This window comes from Sapajus apella, unplaced genomic scaffold, assembly GCF_009761245.1.
Source record: "Sapajus apella isolate SASKATOON/1434 unplaced genomic scaffold, GSC_monkey_1.0 scaffold4, whole genome shotgun sequence".
NCBI classification, from domain to species: Eukaryota; Metazoa; Chordata; class Mammalia; order Primates; family Cebidae; genus Sapajus; species Sapajus apella.
This window is the reverse complement of record NW_022436944.1, coordinates 55,743,452-55,770,234: the sequence shown is the minus strand read 5'-3', so window position 1 is coordinate 55,770,234 and position 26,783 is coordinate 55,743,452. Positions and strand designations below refer to the sequence as shown.

At 39.6% G+C, this 26,783-nt stretch overlaps 1 protein-coding gene across 1 annotated transcript in view; it reads right to left on the bottom strand.

The window, feature by feature from the left end:
- Window positions 1-26,562, bottom strand: part of STAC (SH3 and cysteine rich domain) — a 154,733-nt gene extending 128,171 nt beyond the window's left edge. The window contains exon 1 of the mRNA XM_032269715.1: window positions 26,297-26,562. Coding sequence (XP_032125606.1) covers window positions 26,297-26,407 — 111 coding nt within the window. The 5' untranslated portion in view covers window positions 26,408-26,562. The remainder of the gene's footprint in view (window positions 1-26,296) is intronic.
- Between the last annotated feature and the right edge of the window lie 221 nt (window positions 26,563-26,783).

The window sequence follows — 26,783 nt, the reverse complement described above, 5'->3', positions numbered from 1 at the left end:
TTTGTGTTTTGTACTTTGAGCTTATAGCATACAGAATTGTGTTATTAGTCACACATGTTTCAGTTGATTAAATCAACTCTCATATCAACTGCTAATAATGGCAATTTTGTCTCTTCATTTCCAATATTTATACTTTTCGCTTATTTTTCCCATGCTGGGACATCCAGAACAATGTTGAGGAACACAAGCAAATGTGTATTTTGTATCATTCCTTACTTTATGGGAACTCACGATTTAATGCTACCTTCCTTTTATTAATTATCTGCCATTTGTTTTATGTTTTGGGAGATTTCCCAACTTTATATTTCATTTATCTGATTCAGTTTTCAGAGTTGTTCATTCTATTTTTCAGGCCTTGCAATAATTAAAAAAATTACTTATTATAATTGACAAAAGATTACACAGAAATCTGATTTTTTGAAAAATTTCATTCCTAGGCATTAATTGTACTTTTTTAAAAGAAATAAAAACCAGTACCTTTAAGATGGTCACAATGCTTCTTGAATCCATCTGAAGGTATCAGTTAGAAAGTTTTCAAGGCTAGCCATAAATCTTATGTTATGGGGTGGCTGCTGGTTTTTTGGTGAATACTTTTTAATAAATAAACAAATACTAATTTACTAGGATTCTTTTTGATAATCAGAAACTCCAATTGATTCTGTATCACTGGAGTCATAGCAATTTTCTCCTTTTTTCAATAAAAGTAGATGATTTTATATATATATATATATACACACACACACACACACACACACATATATATATATATATACACACACACATACATATATATATAAAATTTCTAGACAGAGTCTCACTCTGTCACCCAGGCTGGAGTGTAGTGGTGTGATCTCAGCTCACTGCAACCTCTGCCTCCTGGGTTCAAACAATTCTCCTGCCTCAGCCTCCTGAGTAGCTGGGACTACAGGTGCACGCCACCATGCCTGGCTAATTTTTTATATTTTTAGTAGAGACGGGGTTTCGCCATGTTAACTATAATGGTCTTGATCTCCTGACCTTGTGATCTGCCCCCCTTGGCCTCCCAAAGTGCTGGGATTACAGGCTTGAGCCACTGTGCCTGGCCGATTACATATTTAAAAAAATGTTGCACTGCCCTTGCCTATGTGGGATACATTCTCCTTGGTTCTGTAACCAAGGAGACATTTTTAAATATACTGATGGCTTTGTTAATGTTCTATCCAGGATTTAATGTGCATCTATGCTCTTTTGGGAGACATGCTGATGACTTTCTTTTTCAGAGTCATTCACATGACTCACTATTGGATTCCAGATTGAATTGACTTTCTGCTTAGAATCTGAAACCATGGCACCCTTGACTTTTACTCTCAGTTTGATGCCCTTTGAGTTTCATCATGAGAAGTCACCTGTTTCTCAATTTCTGGAAATATCAAGGATTTTTCTCTATTCTTACAGTTTATAAATGTCACGATTTTGCTAATTGTGTATGCAAAGTTCTTTCCATTTGATTTTTCATTTTTCCACATATAATTTTTACAGTTTTTGCTTTTACTGCTTGGCACTTCTCTTTTACTTTCATTGCTCATTGGTTATTGAGTTCTTTCAATTTGAACACATAACTCTATTTTTTTCTACTGAATTTTATTTTCTTTTTCCTATTAAAAATATCTCACCTAAAATGGAGGTGAAGAGACAATTAAAGATAAAAATAGAAGAAAGTTGAGAACTAAAACAAAAATCTGTTTTTTTCCCCCAGTGGAGGTGCTGACTGGTTGACCTATGTCAACTTCCAATATTTCAAGACCTTTCTTTTGTTAATTATCTGTCATTTGTTCTATGCATTGGGAGATTTCCCAGCTTTCTCTTTCATTTATCTGATTCAGTCTTCAGAATTGTTCATTCTGTTTTTCAGGCCTTGCATTGATTTTTAAAAAATTATTATAATTGACAAAAATTACATGTAAATCTTACTTTTCCAAAAAATTCATTCCTAGGCATTGATTATACCCTTTCAAAAGAAATAAAAACCAGTTCCTTTGAAATGGTCACAATACTTCTTGAATCCCTCTGAAGATATCAGTTAGAAAGTTTTCAAGGTTAGCCATAATGCTTGTGTTATATCTTATTTCTCTGGTTTAGCTGTTTGGTTTGTGAGCAGTGGTCCTTTTGGTTTATGCTTTAGTTGTTTGTTTATATTTAAGGGTGAAGAACTAGCTTGATTGTATAGGTAGCTGGAATGATTCTTCTCTGCAGATAAGGCTCTGAGTAGATCAGTCCCCTGAATCCATCTGAGGTGGGAAGACTGACAGGCAGACTTAGCTTTAGGATATGTGGGTGGGATCAAGCAGGCAGGATGGAGACCCCCCACAAATGCCAATGTATGGAGGCTTTTACTCTGGGATTTGAATGTTTTTATTTATACTCCTCCTTATTATTCTTGCATAGAGCTGCCTTCTGTTTGTTATTTTCTTGCAGTTTACAATTTTTGAAGTCTACAATTATCTTGGACTCCGCTCCCTTGCCTAGCCTCCAAATCCATTTTGGGTGACTTCCTAGGCTAATGTTAGATGTTGTTTAGACAGAAACCTTGAGCCTTTAGCATTGAGCAAGTTAACTAAGTGCTGTAGGCTTCTAGCTCTGCATCTGCAGAGCGGGCACAAAACCAAGGCTCCTTTGGGAGTGTTGTTGTAATGATTAAATGGAATAAGGCGTATAAGATTGTATGTGGTAACTGTCCAGCACACGCTCACCTTCCTTCTTCCTCACTGCCATCTTTCTCCCCGTCCTCTTCTTCCCTCTTCTCTTCCCTTTTCCCCTCCTTCATTCATTCTTCTTCCCCTCCATGTCCTATGTTTCTTCCTTTGTTATTATCGTTATACCAGGATTTGGACCATTTGCTAATTCTCTTATTCATTACGTTGTCATTCTTTGGCTTTGTAGGGAATAGAAGTTAAAGACATAGATAAGAGCTCGTCCTAAAGGCCAATTCTGCTTCAGGAATATGGATGTGGAAAAGTTTAAAACAAACAAATGGGGACTTAGAGTCAGAAACGAATCTTAGTGTAGACTCATATCAGGCATGTGACCGTGGGCAAGCGGCTTTACTTTTCTAAGCCTCCACCTCTGTAGTTTCCTCACCTGTGAAACGAGACTAAATAAAATGATGTAGCTAAATCACCTTGCGCAGCACATCCAAGTGCAATGTCTGTCCCCTCTCTTTCCCTTTCTCTCGTTCTGCGAATCTGTGCCATGACGATCATGCTGCGGACCTGCTTCACAGGTGAGACCTGTGTGTGGGTGCATGGGGCCCTGCACTTAGAAGGACCCTGAGTTTCGTTTAGAGCTTTTTGCCATTGCTGTCTTGAAATTCTACAAAGTGTTTGAACAAGGAGCTCCTATTTCCCTTTTGCGCTGGGCCCCACAAATTATGCATCTGGTTCTGCCTTCTGTGATTCAATTCATTGAACAATCCATATTTCTGTCTTGCTAGTAGACAGGGAGGAAGCAGGTTCCCAGGTGCCGAAGGGCGGCATCTGGGGAATCCTATCTGTGGCTACATCTCTCCCAGCGTCATTTCTACCCAAGTTCCTAAAGCAGCCAGTGAGGGCTTCCTTGGGTTCCTGCAGCATTTCTAACTATAGCTCCAATTTGACACACTGGCTATTTTCTATCCAGGTCCTTAAGGTAGCTTTCTACAAGGTTTTGGAAATAAAGCAACTCGTTGCCTTTTCGTTAATGACTTTTCAAAGAATGAGCATTTTAGTGAGTGTAAGAAATCCTCTAAGAATATACAGAAAAAGGCAGGCTCATGCTGTGGAAGAACTAGAGTGTGTCCTTCAGTGTGAAATCCCTGCCAAGGAAATGCATAGCTGGGAGGTTCCCTTTGCCTCTTTCATGACCCGGTTGACCATCTGTTCCTTTATTTCCAGAAGGAATAGATACTTTTTTTTTTTTTTTTTGCCACAAAAAGTGACTCCAAAATGTAGAGATAGGTACATTTTTAGAGGCTTGACTCCTGAGTAGTTTCAAAATAAACACAGAACATTATAGGGAGGCTTCAATAAGCTCGTCTCAGCCATATGAAGCCGACCTCCTTTTCCTCCTTTAACCAAGTCCATAGCTGGGGAAGAAGGGATGAGGTACGAAAGGTTAGGCTGAGCCAGTGTGGTCCTGGCACTTTCCTCCTTGCTGCTTGAATTAATTCTGGCCATCCATGGAATGTCAGAGGCTATAATCAGAGCCCTTTCAAATGAAGGGAATATCTACAGACCAGCCTGGGTCAACAGAACACCTGGATGTAATTATGGTCAAAGCAGTAAATAAATAGGATGGGTATCACAGGCATTCATGGTAGGCATTTACCTCTACGGTAGTGGTCCTCAAAGTCTGGTCTCTGCATTTCTAGCATGAGGATCAACAGAAACTTGTCAGAACTGAAAAATCTCAGCCCTCTCCCAGTACCTACCATATCAGAAACTCTGGGGATGAGGTCCAATAATCTGTGTTTTAATAAGCCCTCTAGGTGATTCTGATGCACTTAAGTTTGCAGCCAACTGCTCTATAACATTCCTGAAGGTCATTATGAGATGTCCCAACCCAGGATATGTGTCTAAATGGTCTAAGTGGTCTGTCTTGTGGATTTTGCGTGTAGTGTGTGTGTGTGATTGGGAGAATAATTCAAGCTCTGTGAGTCTCAGTTCTCTCAACCCTAAAATCATGGGGTTGTCTGTGATGATCTCAAATGTTCCTTCACATTATATTTTCAGTGAACTGAGATTCAGAATGTTCCATTAAGGCTCTCACATAGTTATATAACATGTGGACAAGTGACCATTTGACAGTAGTTGAGCAGCAAGTTCTATGTTTTTATTTATATATCTCTATATCTGCATCTATCCATTTGTCTCTCTATTATGTATCTGAATCTGAAAAACAGTAGCCCAGGTTTGGGAGTCAGGTGACCTGAATTTGACACTGACTACTTATCCTGTATGAAACTGAAAAAGCACACAACTCACAGGGGATGAGACATTGAAAGCAAAGGGCTTAGCGCTGTGTCTTGAACAGGAAAGCTTCCAAACGTCACTCACTATTACTTTATTGCTTGTACCTCCTTAGACCAGTGCATAACCCCACCCCCATTTTAAGCACTTTAATTCTTTCCTTCCCTTTGTTAATTTCCCCCAGTGCTTTCCAAAGCACTTGTGCATGAGTGCCTCCATTTAGGATTGGGATGCCTAAGCCGTAGAATTAGCAGTGGCTGGTCAAACCTGGCTTAACCTTGAGGCATGATCCAGGTCAACTCCAGGTCTGGGCTTTGATTTATCTATGACTTTGGTGTCAGTTGGGAGACCCTTTAAAAAAGCCATGAATGTATATGAGTCAATTTAATTGAAATCTTTCCAAGATTCCTGAGTGTGTTACCCTAGAGCCATGGGTTTCTCATGAATTGACTTATTTTAGATTGAAGGATGACCATATGAGGGACAAGATCACTAAGGCTATCTTAGGAGACCAAGCAGCTGGGCCACCTGTCTGCCACCACTCAGCACTTTAAATTGGCCAAATGACATCTTGCCGAGTGCTATCCTTTCTCTCCAAATGGTGCTTTCTGAGAGGAAACACCCTCCCTGAAGATCTTGGGTTCACTCTTGCTGCTATGTTACTCAGTGTCGTGCTAGGGGTAATCAGCCAGTTCCCAGGGCCAGCAGCCCTCACTGACTTATGTCAGGTGTCTATCAATCCATTGTAAAATGTAGCACTCTGCTTTTGAAGCAAAAGTTCCAAATATTGCAGTATGGAAAAAGGAAATGACTGCTCTGGCTAAAGGGGCACAGGCAGGACCCCACTGCAGAGGGTGCAATGGGTTCCTCACCCAGACCCTCCCTGTTGGGGCCCTTGCCCCATCTCTCAGTGACTTTGGCAGGCAGATCACTCTTCTTTTAGAGAATCACACGCAACTAATGGGAACTGTCCCCTCTGGGAGATTGTGCTTCCCTCCATCCTCCATTTCTGGGGCCAAAGACTGGCTGATACAAAGTAAAAAAAAAGTCCTGCCATATTTCCTTAAGGGAGGGGGCAACTCTGGTGCGCTTTGTACCCCATGTGGGTTAGGCCAAGGTAAGACTTTACATGAGACCACATTCTTGTTCAGCTCTCTCTCCTGCTCTGTTCCATCTAGGATATTCTCCTGACAGCACACCCTCCATGAATTATATGCTTCTGAACATCAGGCTCTGTGTTTTAGAGACCCCAACTAGAGGTGACGAATAAGGGATGATAGAAAACCCGAATTCAATACCTTCCACAGCACAGCAACCTGTATGTCAGAAAGAGGCTCTTCAAAGTCAGATGATATGATCTGATGAGTGACTGTTTTCTTCTCTCCCTTCCTTCTCTTCCTCCCTTCCTCCCTTTCTCCCTTCCTTTCTTCCTCTCTTTCTTTTCTTCCCTCCCTCCCTCCGTCCCTCCCTTCCTTCCTTTTTTCCATACCTTCATAGATGGCAGTAAAATAATCTTACTACAAAGCTCATAAACTGACAGGTAACATTTTAGTCCGACTATTGGGGGATGAGGTCAAAGTTGCTGCTCTCCTCATAAGCTTCCTTCTGTCTCACAGCTGCTGTCTAGAGTCTGGGAACCAGGTGCATGGGCTCAAAGAGCTAGAATCAGGCTCTTTGTGCAGCTGTCCAACCAGGCCATGGACAAACTTACAAGTGAAGGTCCAGCTGAGAGCCAGAAAAGATCCTGCCATGGAGCTAGATGGCTTGGCAGTTTGCTCTTGGCTCCCGATACACAAGTTTGAAATATCTCCCATCATCAGCACTATATTTTATTACAAATTGAGCTTAGGTTGTTTGATTTATTTATTTTTTTTGCTGCCTGCTGCATGCAAAAGTCATCCTATCAGCACTCTACGAAAGAAACTTTGCCAAAATAATCCTAACCACAAGAACAAACAAAGAAATAACATATTAAACAACATATATTGCTTTTTCAGACGAGCTCATAAAATCCATGAAATTCTAGAGCACTTGGGCGATCTGAAGTGCATTGAAGTTATTCCTTCTGAAGTTATTTCACAGGGATTAAATATCTGCCATTTCTGAGCCTTCAGTGGGCTGAGTGGTGGTCTGACATAAGGCCTCCTGGTTTTACATCACGTATGTTCATGTATTCATGGAAGAAGCATAAACTGTATGATTTATTTCTGTAAATTGGATTTTTTTCTTTTGCCATTTTTTTTTTCGCCTCATGCAACATATTCATGGAACATTTGTTTTGATCATTTTCACTTACAGGACATATACCTGGATAGAAGAGAGAGCATCCAATATAGCAGTTAAAAAAGATATCCACTCAGATATTGACAGTAATGAAATCTTATATTTGAAAATTTATATCTTCAATGTTAATTAGAAGGTCAGGTCCATTGGGACTAACTACCAGTAAACTGATCAAAAGCATCCAGCAAAAATGTATTAATTAAATAAGTGAGTACCAGCAATGTTAGCTTAATTGATTTGCCTTTTAAACAAGAATTAAGAAATTTCAAACCTGTCAGGAACTCAGCATTTGACAAAATGACTAATAGGACACATAGCCAAGAATCAGAAAACATAAACAAAAAGTCTGAACTACCAGATTAATTACTAAATAAAAAACAAAAACAAAACACAAAAACACTAAAAGACAAAACCATGTTTACTTTTCTGATAGTCCATTAGATTCAGTGTCCACTTTGCTTTGAGGAACAAAAAACCCCAACTGGTTTGATGGTTTATTTTATACTACAAATGCAAATTAGCAAAAGCAAATTAGAAGCCTTAGAGTAAACTAGAGAGAGAGATGATCTCTATGAGGGAGGAGATAGTAAAATGTAAGAATCAGACATAAGAACTAAGAGAGAATAGCAATATAGAGTCATTAGTGTGAGGAAAAAACTACCCTACATATAGTAAGTTCAATAACTGGCATTCAGAATAGTGATTCTGAGTAATTAGGAAAAGGAAATTATAAAAACAATAAAATTGTTTTGAAATTTACAAAGCATTTGCAATGCTGTTATATGGGCATTAAATTACATTTGGTATATTCTGTTTTTGAAAGCAGGGAAATGTGAGCCAGAAAAATTTAAAAGCAAAATTCTGAACAGGAAAAATGCTTGGGACATTTTCATGCCCTCCTTTATCAGTATAGCTTGGTTCTCCTGGATGACTCCTTTCCTGAGCATTCTGATGAAGTTTCCCTGTACTTCTGTGAGATGGGAAGTGCTAATTTCCCCTAAAATATGGAACTCTGGAAAAAAGTAGTGACTAACGTTGTATAGTAGTAATAAGGTGTTATCAGAAAATTATCCCTAGCATTTTCAACCATAAATCTGATGTAAAATATTTATTGCATTTGCATGCTATGATTTTTATTATTTTTATAATGTTATTTTCCCAAGGAATTTCATTTCAAATTTCTTACTGAAACTAGTAGAAAAAATATTGTTCAATAAACAGAGATCCAATTTATAAATATCTAAGTCATGTATACTCTGCTTGATAAAACTTTGGTCCAATATCTGCTAAAACAAAATAGAAAAAAAGAAATCAATCTGAAAATCTCCAAGCTTGTTGAACTCCAGGGTGGGGCTCCCAATTGTGTTTTTAGAATAAGATAAACTGGGAGAGGAGAAAATAAATTTCTATGATGAAAACTATGATCAGAGGGTTTTCTTTATCACAGAGGTAAGTATTATTTACCACAAAGACTCTTGGACTGAAGTAAATTATCCTAGTCCAATGTCTTTCTACTTGACTCTCACCTGTTTTTTAATTTTGTGGAGAGATGCTTATAGAACACCAAAAATCAACGTGTATTCTTGTTGGATGATTCTGTGATTCTGGCCCTTGCTGCTATCTTCTTGCCACATGAGGAGATTTGAATGTAGATTACTGGGACCAACAGCTAATCCTAATGACTGAAGGTTGACTGATAACCTACGTGGACCAAGCAACAAAGAAGAGAAGAGCTTCCATAAGGAGTGAGACTAACGCTTTTAATTCTTGATGACTTTGCACCTCATTCCATCCTGCTTCTTATCTTCTCACTGCTAACATTAGCCCCTTTTGCTCTCTTGGTTCTCATCCCACCGTTGGAATTTTTCCTGTCTCCACATTTCTGCCTCTGATCTTAGAATCTCTATTCATTTACTCTGGTCATTCACTCTGACTGAGTCGTCTGCAGCCAGATAAGGGCCCTTCTGGTTGAGCCCAACTTCCACTTCTTGTGCAGGCTGTGTGAAGATGGCTCCCTGAGGAGGAAACAGACACTTTGACTTGTCATTGCAATTCCTCTCATGTCTGCTCTTTTCTCTTTCTTCTCATTTGCTCTCTGTCATCTTTTAAAGAATGGACCGCTCACCTCCCTGGCTTTAGGTGCTCCCCATGCCAATCCATCTTTCATTTCACTATTGCATCATTAGTGACCTCTCTTATCCTCCCCTTTCAAATCTAAATCCCTCTGCCCAGCTTCCAAGACCTTCATCTGACCTTTTCAACTTTCTTGTCTGTGTCTTCCCAGTATGCAATTTCAGTCAAGCCAACTATATTGTTTCCACCTTTGCAAGGTTGCCCAGAAGATTAAGTCCACATCCCATCTTTTTGAAGGCTACTGTGACTGCTACCAACTTACATTTGCACAGGGCTTCTTGGATCATAAAAGATTTTGAGATATATCTATATATCTATATCTATATCTTTTGATTCGCCTATTAACCTTTTAAAAGTCATCCTGATTTATCTCTCTCCACACTTCACAGTATACATTCATAGAAACTCTTGTTGATTTTATTTCCAAAATATAATGCAAATATATTGTTTTTTTTTTTGGACAGAGTTTCACTTTATCATCCAGGCCAGAGTGTAGCAGCACGATCTCAGCTCACTGCAACCTTCATCTCCCAGGTTCAAGCGATTCTCCTGCCTCAGCCTCCTGAGTAGCCGGGACTACAGGCATGCACCACCACACATGGCTGATTTTTGCATTTTTTAGTAGAGGCAGTTTTGCCATGTTGGCCAGGCTGGTCTCGAACTCCTGACCTCAGGTGATCCACCCACCTCAGCCTCCCAAAGTGCTGGGATTACAGGTGTGAGTCACTGTGCCTCGCCTATATCACTTCTTAAATTGTCCACTAGCTGCTCCCTGGTCTAAGATGCCATTCTCCCTAATCTGGACTACCATAGCTTTCTGACTGGCCTCCTTATGTTCACTCTTGCTATGCTGCAGTCTCACTGCATACAGCAGCTACAGTAATCTTTGTAAAATGTGAGTCATGTACGGTCCAGATCCTCCTCCTCCCTGGCTTTCTCCAGTGATTTTCTTTCAAACTTGGATCAAAATCTAGATTTTTAGCATGGACAATCAAATCCATAGGACCAAGCCAGCACTGTCCACTAGAGCTTTGTGCAGTGATGAGAATGTCCCCTAATCTGTGGTGTTTAATACAGTAGCCATTAGCCACATGTGCTTACCAAGTACTTGAAATATGGCTAGTGTTACTGAGAAACTGCTTTTAAAATTTCAATTAGTTTAAATATAAACTTAACTAGCCACATGTGGTTAATGGCTATTATATCGGACAATGAAGATCGAGCCACTGGACTTACCTCCTGTTATTTTTCCTGTTGTTTACTCAACAATAAGCACCCAACATTTCTAGTTGCTCTTAAAAAATGCAAGCTTGTTCCCACCTCTGGGGCTTTGCCCAGATCTCCCCACTGGGCTCTTCTCTTCCCCTAGATATTCACACAGCTCATGCCCTTACTCCATCTGGTTTCTGAAACAAAAGTTGCTTTTTCACAGAATCCTTTTCTGGTCACTGTCTTAGCCAGTCTGAGCTACTGTAATAAGAATACCACCGACTGGGTGGCTTAAACAATAAACATTTATTTCTCACAGTTCTAGAAGATGGAAGTCTGAGATCAGGGTGCCAATATGATCAATTTCCTGCTGAGGGCCTACCTCCTGGTTCACGGATGACTGCTTTCTTGCTATATGCTCACATGAGGGAAAGCAGAGAGATGAAGGAAGCTCTCTTTTGTCTGTTTTTATAAGGATACTAATTGCGTCATAAAGCTCCCACCCTTATAACTTAATTATCTTCCAAAGGCCAATGTCCAAATATCCTTACATTGGAGATTAGGGATTCAACATATAGATTTGGAGGGCACACATATTCAGTCCATAGCAGTCAGTCTATGTAAAATAGCTACCCATGCCACCCCGTTCCACAAGTACTCTTCTATTTAGCTTTATCACTGCCTAAAATAATGTTATGCATTTTCTTGACCTTGTTTATCATCTGTCTTCTCTACTTTCTCCAGAAGTACAGGTACAGAGCAGGTGGAAAATGAGCTTTGGGTAGACTGACTTTTCTAGGTGACTCTGAACAAAGGGACACAGGAGCAAGGGAGTTGAGGGTGTTTGCAAAGAAGTAATTACAATGATGGAAAAGTAGAATCTAAGAACGTAAAATGGGTGACAAATAATGAAAGAAAAGTAAGTTCACTAATTTAATGGGTTTTATGCTCTGGCGTGGCCGAAATAATATTGGAATAGAAAGGCTAAAGGGAATTAGATGGTAGCCAGAGAGTTGGAAGCTGGAAAAGGAGATTCTAGAGAGGGTGTAATGCTTGTTTGAATGAAGTCTTGGGAATGTTTATGGAAGTGATGGCTGATATGGAAGACAGTAGAAGACAAGATCATAGGAGTAGAAAAATTTGAGAACTCAGGAGGTCAGGATATTTGGAAGAGTCATCTTCAGTGTGTGAAATCATAAAGGATTATGTACAACAGGAATAGTGCTGGAGTGAACTAGAGTAGGCCTGGCTTTAAGAGAAGAGACCTCCCTGGGGCTGGGAGGTGACTGATGATGACAGCAAGAAGTGTAAGAATCTGAAAGCATGGATTTTAAAGCTGTAAGTTTTAGGGGAAGACAAATAATAAACTGGAGACAGCAGTAAGGCTGCCTCTGCGACCACCAGGCATGATGAAAGAGAGGACAACCACTACTTGAAAGCTCTGCAGGGGCTGGGCATGGGGCTCATGCCTGTAATTCTAGCACTTTGGGAGGCCTAGGTGAGGGGATTGCTTGAGCCTAGGAGTTTGAGACCAGGCTGGGCAACATAGTGAAATCTCATCTTTACAATCAATCAATCAATCAATAATAAATAAATAAATAAATACTATCTGGGCATGATAGTGTGTGCCTGTATCCCAGCTACTTGGAAGGCTGAAGTGGGAGGATTGCTTGAGCCTGGGAGGTCGAGGCTGCAGTGAGCCATGACTGTACCACTGCACTCCAGCCTAGGCGAGAGAGTAAGATCTTGTCTCGAGAGAGAGATCCAAGATGGCTGATCACTAGCAGCTCGGGATTGTAGCTCCCACCGAAAGCGCAGAGAACGAGAGGATGCCACATTTTCAGATCAATTTTTGCTGCTCACACACCAGGTGATTCCTAGCGGAGGAGCCCCACGGGTCACCAGCGTGACTCTTGTGGCCGGGGAGGCGGTTTTGCCGCTGCCTTGGTGCGGCGGTTCTTGGTACAGAGTCAGAAAAGCACCATCAATCCTAAAGCTGCTGTTTTGGCCGGTGCAGTGGGTTGCTCAGATTTTGGCGCTGGGAATCAACAAGTTGGACGTCCATTCATAAACCCAACTATAAAGACGGTAATTATAAAGACCACAGATGGATAAATCTATAACGAAGGGAAGAAACCAGCCTAAAAAGGCTGAGAATACCCAAAATCAGAACGCCTCTCCCTCTACAGGGGATCACAGTTCCTCATCAGCAACGGAGCAAGGCCTGATGGAGAAAGACTGTGTTCCATTAACAGAAGCAGGCTTTAAAAAGTGGATGATAAGAAATTTCTAGGAATTAAAAGAACTTGTTCTAACCCAATGCAAAGAAACTAAGAACTTTGAAAAAAGGTTTGACGAAATGTTAACAATAATACACAATTTAGAGAGGAATATAAGTGAATTAATGGAGCTGAAAAACACAAGAACTTTGCGAAGTATGCACAAGTTTTAACAGCTGAATTGATCAAGCAGAAGAATAGATATCACAGGTTGAAGACCAATTTAATGAAATAAAACGTGAAGACAAGATTAGAGAAAAAAGGATAAAAAGGAACGAGCAAAGTCTCCAAGAAATATGGGACTATGTGAAAAGACCTAATCTACATTTGATAGGTGTACCTGAATGTGATGCAGAGAATCAATCCAAGCTGGAAAATACTCTTCAGGATATTATTCAGGAAAACTTTCCCAACCTAGCAAGGCAGGACAATATTCAACGCCACGTAATACAGAGAACACCACAAAGATATTCCTCAAGAAGACCAACCTCAAGGCACATAATCACCAGATTCACCAGGGTTGAAATGAAGGAGAAAATACTGAGGGCAGCCAGAGAGAAAGGTCAGATTACCCATAAACAGAAGCCTATCAGACTCACAGCAGATCTCTCAGCAGAAACCCTACAAGCCAGAAGAGAGTGGGGGCCAATATTCAACATCCTTAAAGAAAAGAACTTCCAGCCCAGAATTTTACATCCAGCCAAACTAAGCTTCATAAGCGAAGGAAAAATAAAATATTTTGTGAACAAGCAAGCACTCAGAGATTTCATCACCACCAGGCCTGCTTTACAAGAGCTTCTGAAAGAACCACTACAAATAGAAAGGAACAACCAGTATCAGCCTTTCTAAAAAAATACCAAAAAATAAAGAACATCAACATAATTAAGAACTTGTATCAACTAATGGGCAAAACAGCCAGCTAACATTAAATGGCAACATCAATCTCACATAAATTATTATTAATTCTAAATTTAAATAGACTAAATCCCCCAATCCAAAGTCACAGACAGGCAAAAAAAGCCAAGACCCATTGGTATGCTACATCCAGACCCATCTCACATGCAAGGATACACAAAGACTCAAAACAAGGGGACGGAGAAAAATTTACCAACGAAATGGAGAGCAAAAATAATAAATAAATGGAAAGCAGGAGAAGATACTAAATATATACGCACCCAATACAGGAATACCCAGATGTATAAGGCTTATAAAGAGACTTAGACTCCCACACAATAATAGTGGGAGACTTCAACATCAATATTAGACAGATCAATGAGACAGAAAATTAACATCAATATCCAGGACTTGAACTCAGATCCGGAACGAGTAAGCTTAATTAACATTTATAGAACTCTCCACTTTAAATACACAAAATATACACTCTTATCAGTACCACATCACATCTATTTACAGGTTTCAATGAAATATTGGTTGGCTGCTTGTTTGTTATTTTCTTCCCTCATTTTTTTTTCATGTCTTTATTATTAAGCACAATTATAGGCATACCCATTTTTACACTGCATTCTAGCCGGGGCAATAAAGCAACACCCCCGTTCTCTCTCCGTCTTCCTCTTTCTCTTTCTTCCTCTCCTTTATTCTTTCTTTCTTCCTTCCTTCCTTCTTTCTTTCTTTCTTCCTTTCTTTCCTTTCTTTCTTCTTTTTTTTTTAGAAAAAAAAAAAAGACCTTGTCTCAAAAAAAGAAAGAAAGGAAAGGACTAGGTATTAACATAAGAAGTAAAGGACACGTTAGAGAGGATATTGAGGATACAGAAGATTTTGCCAAAACGTGAATTCTAGAGGGTAGAGTGGAGGGTACTGACCTCTAGGAGGTTGGGCAATGGGCTGGATTAGCAGATGTGCAGATCTGTAGAGAGAGGAAACTATGAGAGAGGAAGGGGACTTGCAGCCTTGTGCTTCTAGTGATTGACAGCACTGGGAAAGGGGTGTGATGGTAATCTTTTCTGAGGTCTCCAAGTCACCTTGTTCTGATAAAACTGAGAGTGTTGGAGGGGAGGGAAGGGAATGTGGAATCTTATCAAGGCACACAGAACTCTGGTGCTGCTTTTCACTCCCCTGATGTTAGTTTGGAAGGCAAGGGAGCAGTGGAATTCCTGGGAGCCCCAGGGTGTTCTGAGTCTTCCTTCTTTATTCCTGTTTTTGTGTCCGACCTCAATCCTTCATTCTGTAGTCACAGCTGCTTCCAGACCTGAGGAAAACATGCTGGCTGAAACTTCAGCTATGGGGACCATTAGAAACAGACAACAGGTACATGCTTCATTTTCAGACAAATGAAGCATCCTCTGGGAGCTGCAAGCCATCTTGTCTTCTCTCTGCCTGCTGCCAGAGAGCTTCCTCCCTGCTCAGCCTGCTCCACTCAGCATCATCAAGGGCTTCTGGTTTTCTGGCTTGGTTGACTCCATGGATGATGCTTCTCTATGGAGGAGCTCATCAGAAGAAGAGCACATAAGAAAAAACAAATCAACAGCAAAAAAAAAAAAAAAAAGAGCACATAAGAAGAAATGGGTGACAGCTGAGTCAAGAGTGATACATTCAGTTGAGGGTAGGTTGAATTTAAAATGTGGGCATCAAGAGAGACTGTCCAAAGGGCAGCAGGATATACTGGTCTGGTGCTCAGAAGAGTGATGTCTGGGTTGGATACAGATTTGGGAGTTTTCAGCTGGTGGATGAAATAATAAGAAGGGGAAAGATGCATTACAGAGAGATTATGAAGACGGAGAAGGGCTGGGGGTAGAAAACAGAATGCTGGGGAAGAACAACATCTGAAGGATGGTCAGAGGACAGATTGCCAATGGGATCAGAGAGGAACTGTCATGGGGGAACCAAAAAAGGGTGAGAGATTGAAAGAGGGAGCAAAGGATCCTTTCTCTTGGTAAGGTGGATATGTGAGCACTGGTGCTTAACACTTCTGATTTCAAATCCACATCTAAGGAACCAGTGTTCCACAGAAATAGAGAAGTACAAAAGAGGGTATGAACAAGATGGAAGCCATGGGAATCCTGCTAGAGAGAGGGAAGATGGGACGAGACTGAAGGACAGTCCTGGGGCTGTCTTACTATAACACATTTGGAGATGTTATGAAGATTTAAGTAAAATGGATAATTTTCTGGTAAAATAAAAGTTAAATCTGATTCAAGCCAATTTAGGAAAAAACGAACATAATTTAAAAATGGAAAAATATTTTCAAATTTTATTTTAAAAGAGGTGGTAGGTTTAGATTTTACTGGCATTTTTGTTTGACATTCAAAGAGAATATTATTTCCGGGTTCCATGAAATTTTCCACACATAAAAAGACAAAAACAAAACAAAAACATTCATGGACATGTTCCCAAATCATTTTCTGAAGCTTGGCATAGCCTTAAAAATAAAGTCTGACCAAGAACACAAAAGTGACCGTTATAGAATAATCTCCCTTATGTATGTGGAGGTAAAAATAATAAAGCATTGGCAATCAAAACCCAGAAGTTTATTAAAAGAAAATCCCCCTGGCCAAGTAGGACTTGTTCCAGGATTGTAAGAGGAGTTTAATATTAGGATATCTATTAATATAATCCATCAGATAAAGAGGCCAAAGGACAAAAAAAAATCACATGATTACCTCCATACTTGCCAAAAAGTCATTTGAAATAATTCCACATGTATTCCTGATGGAAATTCTTCGTAAGCTAGGAACATGATGTATCTTTAAAACGAGTAAGGATGCCTTAGTTTAATTGTGAACATGAGTGGGATGTCTGGAATTTGCGTAGAAGGGAATCTTAAGAAATGACTTAGTTGGAAATGGATTTATCTTTATGTTGAATTTGCAGTGCACATGCTTTTCTCAGGCTATGTACATGCTTGTGGTGGCTTTTAGAGTGGCTAGTGTTTTATATGAGAGCTCAGGCCACCTGTCAGCACCAGTACTGTACAATATTACATGATAGTAAAATACTAGTGGCATTTAAAGTTAAGTCAGGTGCCAGCCTCGTATCTCTCTAATATTTACCATACTTTTGGAAGTTCTCCCTTAATAAATCCCTGTCCTTACCCACTTCAACTCCCTTTCCTCCTCCAAATGAGAAAGAATTACAGTTACAGAGGCAAAATTATTATTTCACATATTATAATAATCTGAAAATAACAGCTACCTTTTACTTGCTATATGCCAGATTCTGTGTTGAGCACCTTACATACTCTAATTAACTTGAATGGCAATGCTGCAGAGGACATTATTATGCTGGCTTTATGGAAAGCACAGTGAAGCTCTGGAAAGCAAGGGACAGGAAAGCTTGTTAAGTGGCGTCCCAAAGCAGCACAATGGGATTTGAACACAACTGTGTCTGTGCCCATGCTCTGAACCAGTAAGCAACATTCTATTTCTTTATTAATGAATAAGAAATGGAAGCTAAAGGATTTTAGATTATAAAGCTAATAGAAGAATAATTTCTTATGTGTCAGCTATTACCAGTTAAAAAATATAAAAATGGTAATTCATAATAGCAACTCAGAGTATAAAATACTGTGTGCTATGTTCTTAATGTTTGTGTCCCCCCGAAATTCATTTGTCAAAACTTAATCCACCAGTGTTACGATTTCAGAGGTGGGGCCTTTGGGAGGTGATTAGGTCATGAGGGCGGAGGCTTCATGATTGGGATTAGTGCCCTTATAAAGAGGTCTCAGAGAACTACCTTGCCCCTTCCACGATGAGGACATAGGTACAAGGCTCCATCTATAAACCAGGAAACAGGCCCTCTGCCAGTGCCTTGATCTTGGATTTTGCAGCTTCTGGAACTGTGACAAATACATTTCTGTTGTTTATAAACTCAGTTTATGACATGTTGTTTTAGCAGCCTGAATGGACCAAGACACTTGGAAAATAACAAAGAATTTGGGCAGGAAATATTTGAAGGCAATTCCAAGTATTTATGAGAGGCATAAAAGGTGTTTCAATTTTAACTGGAAATATACGTTTTTGGATGAGAAATCTCATTACTCTAAAAATTTCACTGAAATTATATTAGGAATTTCATGGAATTACTTTCAAAATATTATTTTTATAATTTGGTAGAAAATGAAAATTTGAGTGCAGACAAAAAACTTCCACATGGGTACTTATATTATTAATTATCAAACTATTAGTAAGCTACAATAATTAAAACATGATAATAGTAATATAAAAGTACAGTACAGTAATAAGTGCAAAAATAAATTTACAAAACATTAGAATATAACAGATAACTCTAAAAGAGAATCATACATATTACCATTTATTGCATAATAAATGTAAAATTTTGAATCAGTGAAAAAAGAATAAATTATTCAACAAATGGTTTTAGAAATAATGATTAATCATTTGGGAAAAAATAGATTTCTTCATACTACATAATGACAAATTCCAGATGGATGAAAATGATAAAAGTTAGAAGTACATATTGAGGATCTAGAGAAAGATACAGGTTATTTTATTTTTCTGTTCTCAGCATTGGGAAGTCCTTTCTAAATATAATTGAAAAGAAGAAAACATAGCTAAATAAATTTGAGACATTTAAAACTACAAAAAAGGAATCTTTTATATTGAAAATGTAATAAAATTGAAAAACAAATTTCAATCTAGGAAAATGTTAGCAATGTATATGAATGGTTGATTTTAATATTTATAAATAATTTTTAAACAGTCAACAGGAAATGAGTAAACAGTATCAAAATGGACAAGGACATGAACAGATAATTCACATACCAAAAAAGACAAGTAATTAAAAAAGGCATGAAAAATAACCCTTTCGATGAATAAATGTAAGTAAAACAATAATAAAATTCAATACTTCTGCATCATTCAAATTTGCTTGTTCAAAGGCTCTACTACTACAATTCAACAACAAATACCAAACAGTCCAATTTTGAAATGAACGAAGGCCTCGACTAGATATTTCTCCAAATAAGATATACAAATGACCTATAAGCACATAAAAACTTGCTCTGTATCACTAAACATGAGATACCATCTTGTACCCACCAGGATCAAAAAGACCCAGAAAATAACAAGTATTGGTGAGGATGCAGAGAAAATGGAATCTTTGTGCATTACTGGTCAGATTCCAAAACTGTGCAGCCACTGTGGAAAATAGGATGGCAATTTCTTAAAAAATTACCATACGATCCAGCAACTGCACTTCTGGTTATATACCCATGAGAAATGGAAGAGGGGACTTCAACAAGTATTTGTACACCCGCTTCATATCAGCATTATTCACAGTAGCCAAAAGGCAGAAGCAACCCAAATATTCACTGATGCATGAATGAATAAACAAAATGTAGTATATACATACAATGGGATATTGTTCAGCCTTAAAAAAAAGGGAATTCAGATACATGCCACAACACAGAAAGACATTATGCCAAGTGAAATAATTCAATCACAAAAGGACAAATATTATATGATTTCTCTTATATGATAAATTCAGAGTAGTTGAATTCATATAGACAAAAAAATCAAATGGCAGTTGCCAGATACTGGGGAAAGAAGGGGATGAGGAATTAGTAAATAGTGTTGAATGGGTACAGAGTTACAGTTGGAGATGATAAAAATGTTCTGGAGATGAATGGTGGTTAAGGTTGCACAACACTGTGAATGTACTTAATGTTGTAGAACTGTACACTTAAAAATGGTTAAAATGGTAAATTTTATGTTATGCATATTTTACCACAGTCAAGAAAAACCTAGGTTGGTTTTGATGTCTGCAGGGAATGGAATCTAAAAAAGAAGAAAAAAAATGAACTAGAAACAAATTACCAAGTTGGGTTGATGATTAAGAAATCTTAGTTTAGACTTCAGGTGGTCAAAATAAATAAGAAAATAAAATATTCTTCTTGGAGTTCCTACTCATGGATCTGCCTTCACATGGTTTTGAGGATTGAATTTAGACAACAAAAGTTGGTTTGGTAAACCCCAAACTGAAAAAATAACAAAATTTCGTTCCTGCCAATGATGTCCTAGGGGACTTGACAAAAACAAACACTCTAGAGTGGGAACATGCCCATTATCTCCACATGGATTTATAGATTCAATGCAGTTCCATTCAGAATCCCAGCGGGTGTTTTTGTGTAAATTGATCAGGTGATTCCAAAATGCATGTGGAAATGCAAGGAGTCAAAAATAACCCAAATCAGTTTTGAAGAGCAAAGCTATAGGGCTTACTCTACCAGATATCAAGACCTTTTAAATGAAGTCATTACATTTAAGACAGTCCTGTACTGGTAGAAAGATAGACAAAGAGGCCAATGGGCAGAATAGAAACTTCCACATATTCAGTCAGAAGTGGTATACAGCTGGTGCTTGACTTATGACCAAGGTCGAGACCGCGGACCGGTCGTAACACGATTTGGTTGTAAGTTGAGTAGGCTATATGTACAGTTGAAATGGTGCACGTGGAGATGGTAGTGCTGCCGGAAGCTGGTCCGCACTGTTGTATGCCCAGCTGGGCAATGTTTGCACTGCCAGATGTGGAGCAGTCATGGCTAGTGACTGTGGTCATAAAGTTGAATGGTCGTAAGTTGCATAGGTGATAAGTTGATCAATACCTGTACTCAAAATGAATCTTGACCCCTACCTCACACCATACCAAAAAAGCAATTCCAAATCGATTATAGATCCACCCGTGAAAGGTAAATAATAACAATTCTAGGAAATAATAACAGGGGAATATCTATATGACTTTGGAATAGGCAAAGATTTCATAAGCAGTACACAAAAAGCACAACCATAGGAGAGAAATTTAAAAATTAGACTACATTAAATTAAGAATTTCTGTGAAGAAGAAAAAAGGTAAGCCTCTTTTTTTTCTGTGTAGAAGAGAATGTCTGCAATACATTTTTCTCTCAATGTTCTCATATCCAGAATACGTAAATAACCCCTACAAATAAGAAAAAAACAACCCAATAGAAAAATGGGCAAAAGACTTGAACAACTACACAGGAAGATATCAAATGCCAACAAATATATAAAAACAGCTAAGCCCATTAATCGTTGGGGAAATACAAGTTAAAACCACATTGCAATATCACTAATCACTATGAGATGGCCAAAATGAGAAAGATAATATGAAATGATGGTAGCACAAAGAGTGGATTGAACTCTTATACGTTGCTGGCAGGAATATGAATTGGTACAGCCACTTTGAAAAGTATGTTAAAGCTGAACATATGTATACCCTATAACCCCAAAATGCCACTTCTAGGTATATACCCAATAGGAGATCTTCATAGGTGCCACAGAGAATATATACAAGGAATGTTCATAGCAGTATAGCTTATAGCAGTCCAAAACAAGAAACAATCCAAATGTCCATCATCAGTAGAGTAGGTAAATAAATTGTGTTTAATTCATACAATGGAATGCTACATGGTAATAAAAATGAAAACTATTGCTACCTACAATGGCACAGAAAATTTCAACATAATGTTGAGGAAAATAAGTCAAGCATAAAATACTGTATAATTCCATTTATCAAAAGTTCAAAAATGAGCAAATAATATTTTCAGAGTGAGGATACTATTTACCTTTAGTGATTTGAAGGGATATAGGAAAGATTCTGGGGTGTTAGTAATATTCTTTTTGTGATTTATGAGGTGGTCACACAAAGATAAAGAGTTCATATTTTTGAAAATTCATTAAGCTATAATCTTTTAATGTGTGCAGTTTTGGGGATGATATACTTCGATGAAAAGTTTACTAAAAAAGACTGTAACTTTTTTTGAGGTCACTGTGGTAATGTGAATAAAATACCTTAGAAGTATTTATACTCAGACCTAGTAATTCTATTTGTCATGAAACTTATCACAAACATATACAAATATTTATGCATTGGAATGTCTATTTTAAAATTTTTAAATGTATGAAATCTGGGAAAGAACCTAATTATGAAATCAGAAGGGACTGATGAAATAGATGTGGTAGAACATTGAAATGGAATGTCATGCCATCTTTAATATTTGTGTTGTCGATTATTTAAGAGTATAGGAAGACTATAACATTAGGTGGAAGAAAAAGCAAAATTTGTGTTTGTGTATACACTACTCTAATTCTGTTTTCAGTGGACATCTGCATAGAAAATACTGATGCCTGAGATCTCTCTCAGACACTTCAACTTAGTAGTTCTAGCCTATGGCCTGGGTTCCCTTGGTGATTTCACTGCAAAGCCAAGGTTTTGTTTTCTTTCATCTTTTTCCCTGAGTAGAAGTTACATTCCTTATTAATAATAGCTTCATAAATATGTATGAGATGTGCTGGGCACAAAGTAGGCACTCCATACATAAGTAATTCCTGATGGATGGACACAGAAACCTTTCTGGGAGATTTAGGGCATGTCTTCATGGCTAGAGATTTCTTTTTCATAGGTTGGATCGAGGTCCAGGTTCAGAAAGAACCATCAAGGAATGAGGCTTACTTTGGTCTATGGCTCCCCTGGGGCATTGGGTGGCTTATATCACCATTTCAAAATCTAAGTCACATGCTAATGAGTCTATGGCTCATCTTCTTGGGGATGCAAAATAGCTGAAGTGAAGTCTTACTGTAGTCAATTAGTATAACTAAAAGGCCAAAGAGGAAAACTCAGTTACGTTACTGGAATGTTAGTTGTGATTACTGAAGTTATTCCAATGATGACATTTGGGGTTGGCTGGTGGTAGCAGTCATCCGATTTGAAATAAGGAGAGAAAATTAATAATGCTTTATGATTGTGTATGCTTACAACATATTAGATATATTACATATTCTTAGGCCTTATAAAAACCACACCAATTGGGTATTAGCAGCCCCATCAGCATACCCATGAGGAAGCTGAGGCTTTGAGATGTTAGACAACTTGCCCATATTCACAGAGGTGTCAACCTCAAAGCCTATATTCCCTCAATATCATCAAAATGTGAACTTGTGCCATACAAGTGATGACAGAGATTTATACCAAACCTTCATATTAGACACTAGCAAGCTTTCTATATTGTCAATAAGTCAGTGGGAGAAAAGACATTCATTGAAATAAGGGATAATGGGACATGAAATTTTTGTTTATATTCAATGGTCTCTGCCAAGCCCTTAGAAAATAAATTAGGCTGTGATCTTTCTGAAATAGTGGGAAGAAAGAGGGGTATGATACATCAGTGGCTTTCAAACTTGTTCAGCTCAACTAATTTCATAAAAAAGACAAAACACAATTACATTAAACTATATTATGACTTGTGCTTACATACAAGAGTTTATTCCAAGGAAACTGTACTGGGATACCAAAGTCCAAGGTGGGGTTCATAGACATGGGTTTTGCCAGTAACTATCTGTGTGATTTCAAGCAAGTCACTGCCCCTCTTTGGGCCTCAATTTCCTCAAGAAAGAGAAAAAAGACATTAAAATAAAATACCCTTTGAAACTGTAGACCCTTTGTGAATCTGCTGCAAGCTATGAATCCTTTCCCTAAATGGTGCACATATGCACGTACATGCACAACTTTGAATACCGGTTCAGGTTGTTCACAGATTTTCCAAAGACTATTCACAGGCTTTCAAAGAGTATACCGGCCCTTAGTTTAAAATACCTATAATATGTGCTAATGGGATTATAGTCACGCTTATGAAAATAACCCTTATCTTTGAGAAATGCAACCTGATAGCATATTTATGGGTGAAATGAGTTCTTGTCTGGAATTTGCTTTAAAATGATCTAGTACATGTAGGGTGGTGGTAGTGGTGGGGGTGGTAATGCATAAAACACTACTGTCCATGAATTGATTGTGAAGCCACATGATTAGATCCATGACAGTTCTTTATACTGTTTTCTCTACTTTTGTGTATATTGAAATTTTCCATAATAAGATAAATTTTCACAATGAAAATGATCTAACCTTTCTCAGCTTCCACTTCCCTATCCATAAAACAGAAATATTAACAGAATCTTCTATTGTGAAGATTAAAGTTATACCTGACTTACAGTAAACATTCAGTAGATGCTCACTATTGTTCACTCAACTATGTAAATATAAAAATAGATTTAAAAAGATGTAAGATATAGATCAAAATGCTATTAATAGATGCCTCTGGATGATAAACCAACAGCTGATTTTTTTTTCTTTTTATAATTTATGTCTGGACTGTTCAAATATCTACAAAGAATATTTGTTACTCTTATAATAAGACAAAAAACATAAGTCTTTAAAAAAAGTAATTTAAAAAGTCTTCCTTGAGAGAGTTTAATGCCTGAAGAAGTCTGAGCCATGTTTGTCTCACAAGATATTTTACAAACAAGACCACTTCATGGAAGAGTAAGATGGAATGCTTATTATGGTCTTGTTCACATTTTCCTCACCAAGCGCTCGTGCTCAGGGTGGAAGATCCTTGTAAACTCCAGTGAGCTTTAACACGTGGCCTTCCTAGTGTAGAATGAATTGAGCCTTCCTCTCCTCTAGTTTCATGTCATCCTTGTCTTACCTTACCACATGTTCCTCTGTACTAGCAGTTTAGCCTCTTTTAAGGGGCATGGATCCCTTTGGGAATATCACAAATGCTATGCCAAGAAAAAGTCACATTTAGGCATACAATATTGCATTCAATTTCCTAGTGTTCGGGGGCCCCCATAGTTCATCTCCACTAATTAAGCACTCTGAAGTCATGACATCAAATTTAGGAATGTAGAAATACACATCCGGTATATCGACCACTTTGAGAAAAACTAATTTGTACAAAGCCATAAGCCAGATAAATTGGCGGATAATTACGGGCATTACATATGTGGTTTTTGCTCTGCCAAATAATTTCCATTAGGACATCTATAAATAGCAAATCCATACAATATGTTTGAATCATGCCGCTGTTTGCCCAAATGCTAAGCCCTTTCCGGAACACACCTACTGCAGAGTAGCAGGCCAATTCAAAAAGTTTAATACCAGTGTCACTCTTGAGTTTAGCTACATTCTTTTACAGAATACTAGCTTTCCTCTAAAATGGCCACTAACCTATATCACTTTGGGGACTGATGTTCAATGGCAGGCAATGACACCCAGAACCTTTTTGACTGAGGAGTCATGTATATGGGTTATCAGATTGTTTTGGAGTGGGTCATTTGAGATGAGATGGATTCCATCTCTTTATCTCAGGAAGGAAAAGGATAAACATGACTGAGTCCTTAAACTAAACCAGGGGGACATTAGGGCATCTCATGTACCCCTCACAATGATTCTGGAAGGTGGGGGCCTTTTCCCTCATTTCCAACTAAGTTTCAGAAAAGTTGACACACATGCCTCAGGTCTGGCAGCTAGTAATTGACAGGAGAAAAAAAAGTAAATAAGATGCAAAGCGTTCAGGCTTAGATTACCATCATTGACGGCTAATTTCAGGGGGCTGAGAAATGTACAGTGCCCAGTACCACCCCAAATCCCCAGAGCCACTCAGGCTGCGATTTTCATCCTCCTGATTGTATCAATGGCTTCCAGGGATGCATGTGAAGGGAGACAGGATGGCACTTTTCCTTGCCCCATCTGACCTGTTCCTATCCTACCAACTGGCCTTTCCTTTCCTTTGCTGGTATACAGGGACTGCCTCACATTCCCCCAAATGCTTGGGGATCTCACAATGAAATCAGAATAAAGAGCCAGGAGCTCTACACTTAAAAGAATCCACATAACTACAAGCTCCATCTTAGGCTTTGCACCACCAGTTGAGTTGCCATTTGGCATTGCACTGCAAGCAGCCACATTTTACTGGATCCTCTTCCAAGATTTTCAAACATGTGCCTGGCACCCACGAGAGTTTCAGAAGTGTAACAGTGACAGGAGAAGTGCCGTGGGCTTGGTTTTGTGTGTATATGTTAGTGTAACTTTCATAAAAGCAAGTGTAAGTTCTTAGAGTATTAACTTCCACAAGAGGAACATCAACTTTCAAACAAACGCAGTATTTCCCCTTTCTTTTCTTTTTTCTTTTTTCTCTTTTAGCGAGTGGCATCTGAAGGTAGGGATGATCCCTGTTAAGCAAAAGGTCTCTGAGACCCTTGGGATACATACTTGCTTTTCTGCAAGAGCATCCCTCGGCTGTCTCCATCCCTCGGCCTTCAGAGCCCACCCATTACCTACACGTGCTTTGGACACAAGCGGGTTCAAAGCACAAAACAACCAAGCCGCCACCCCTCAGGAAATGGATCTCCGGACCCGGAGCCACCACGAATTGCGTGTGTGAATGTGTGGGTGAGAAGGCTGGGTCCACGGGGACGCGGTCCAGCATCGCGGGCAGCGGGTCCCACCGGACGTTTCAGTCTCAGGGGAGGCACTGTCCAGCCCCGGCCCCCCAAGCAGGTGTCAGCCCCCCGCGCCCGCGCTGGACCGAAAGGAGAGGGCAGTGAGTTTGTGTTCTCCTGGGGCAAGTGCGCGCGGTACCTTGGATTCCTGGCTGCCGGTGGATGCAGGAGAGGGCGGCTGCTCGGCGCCCGCCGCCTCCCGGGGCAGCCCGTCCACGCCGTCCTGGCGGGGGCCGCTCGGAGGGATCATCGTGGCCTCGCGGGAACGGTGTTGGGCTCCCGGGGGAACAGCGAGGCTGCAGTCCCCCTGCGCGCCCTGCCCGCCGCGCGCGCCCGGCTGCTCAGCTCCGGGTCCCGGGGACTCCCATCCTCGCCCGGGCGCCGCCGTGCCCTCCTCCAGCCTCGCCCCTCTCCCGCCCGGCCCTGCCCACCTCCGCGGGCGTGGAGGACAGTGCGCCCCGCCCTGCCCCGCCGCGCCCGCGGCCACCTCGCCGGAGACCTGGCAGTCGTGGCTGCCACTCGGCCGCGGGCGAGCGGGGCGAGCGGGGCGAGCTGGGCTTCAGCTGGCGCGCGGGCGGAGGGAGGAGGCGGGGGCAGCTCCGGGGCGGGGCCGCCCGGCCAACGCC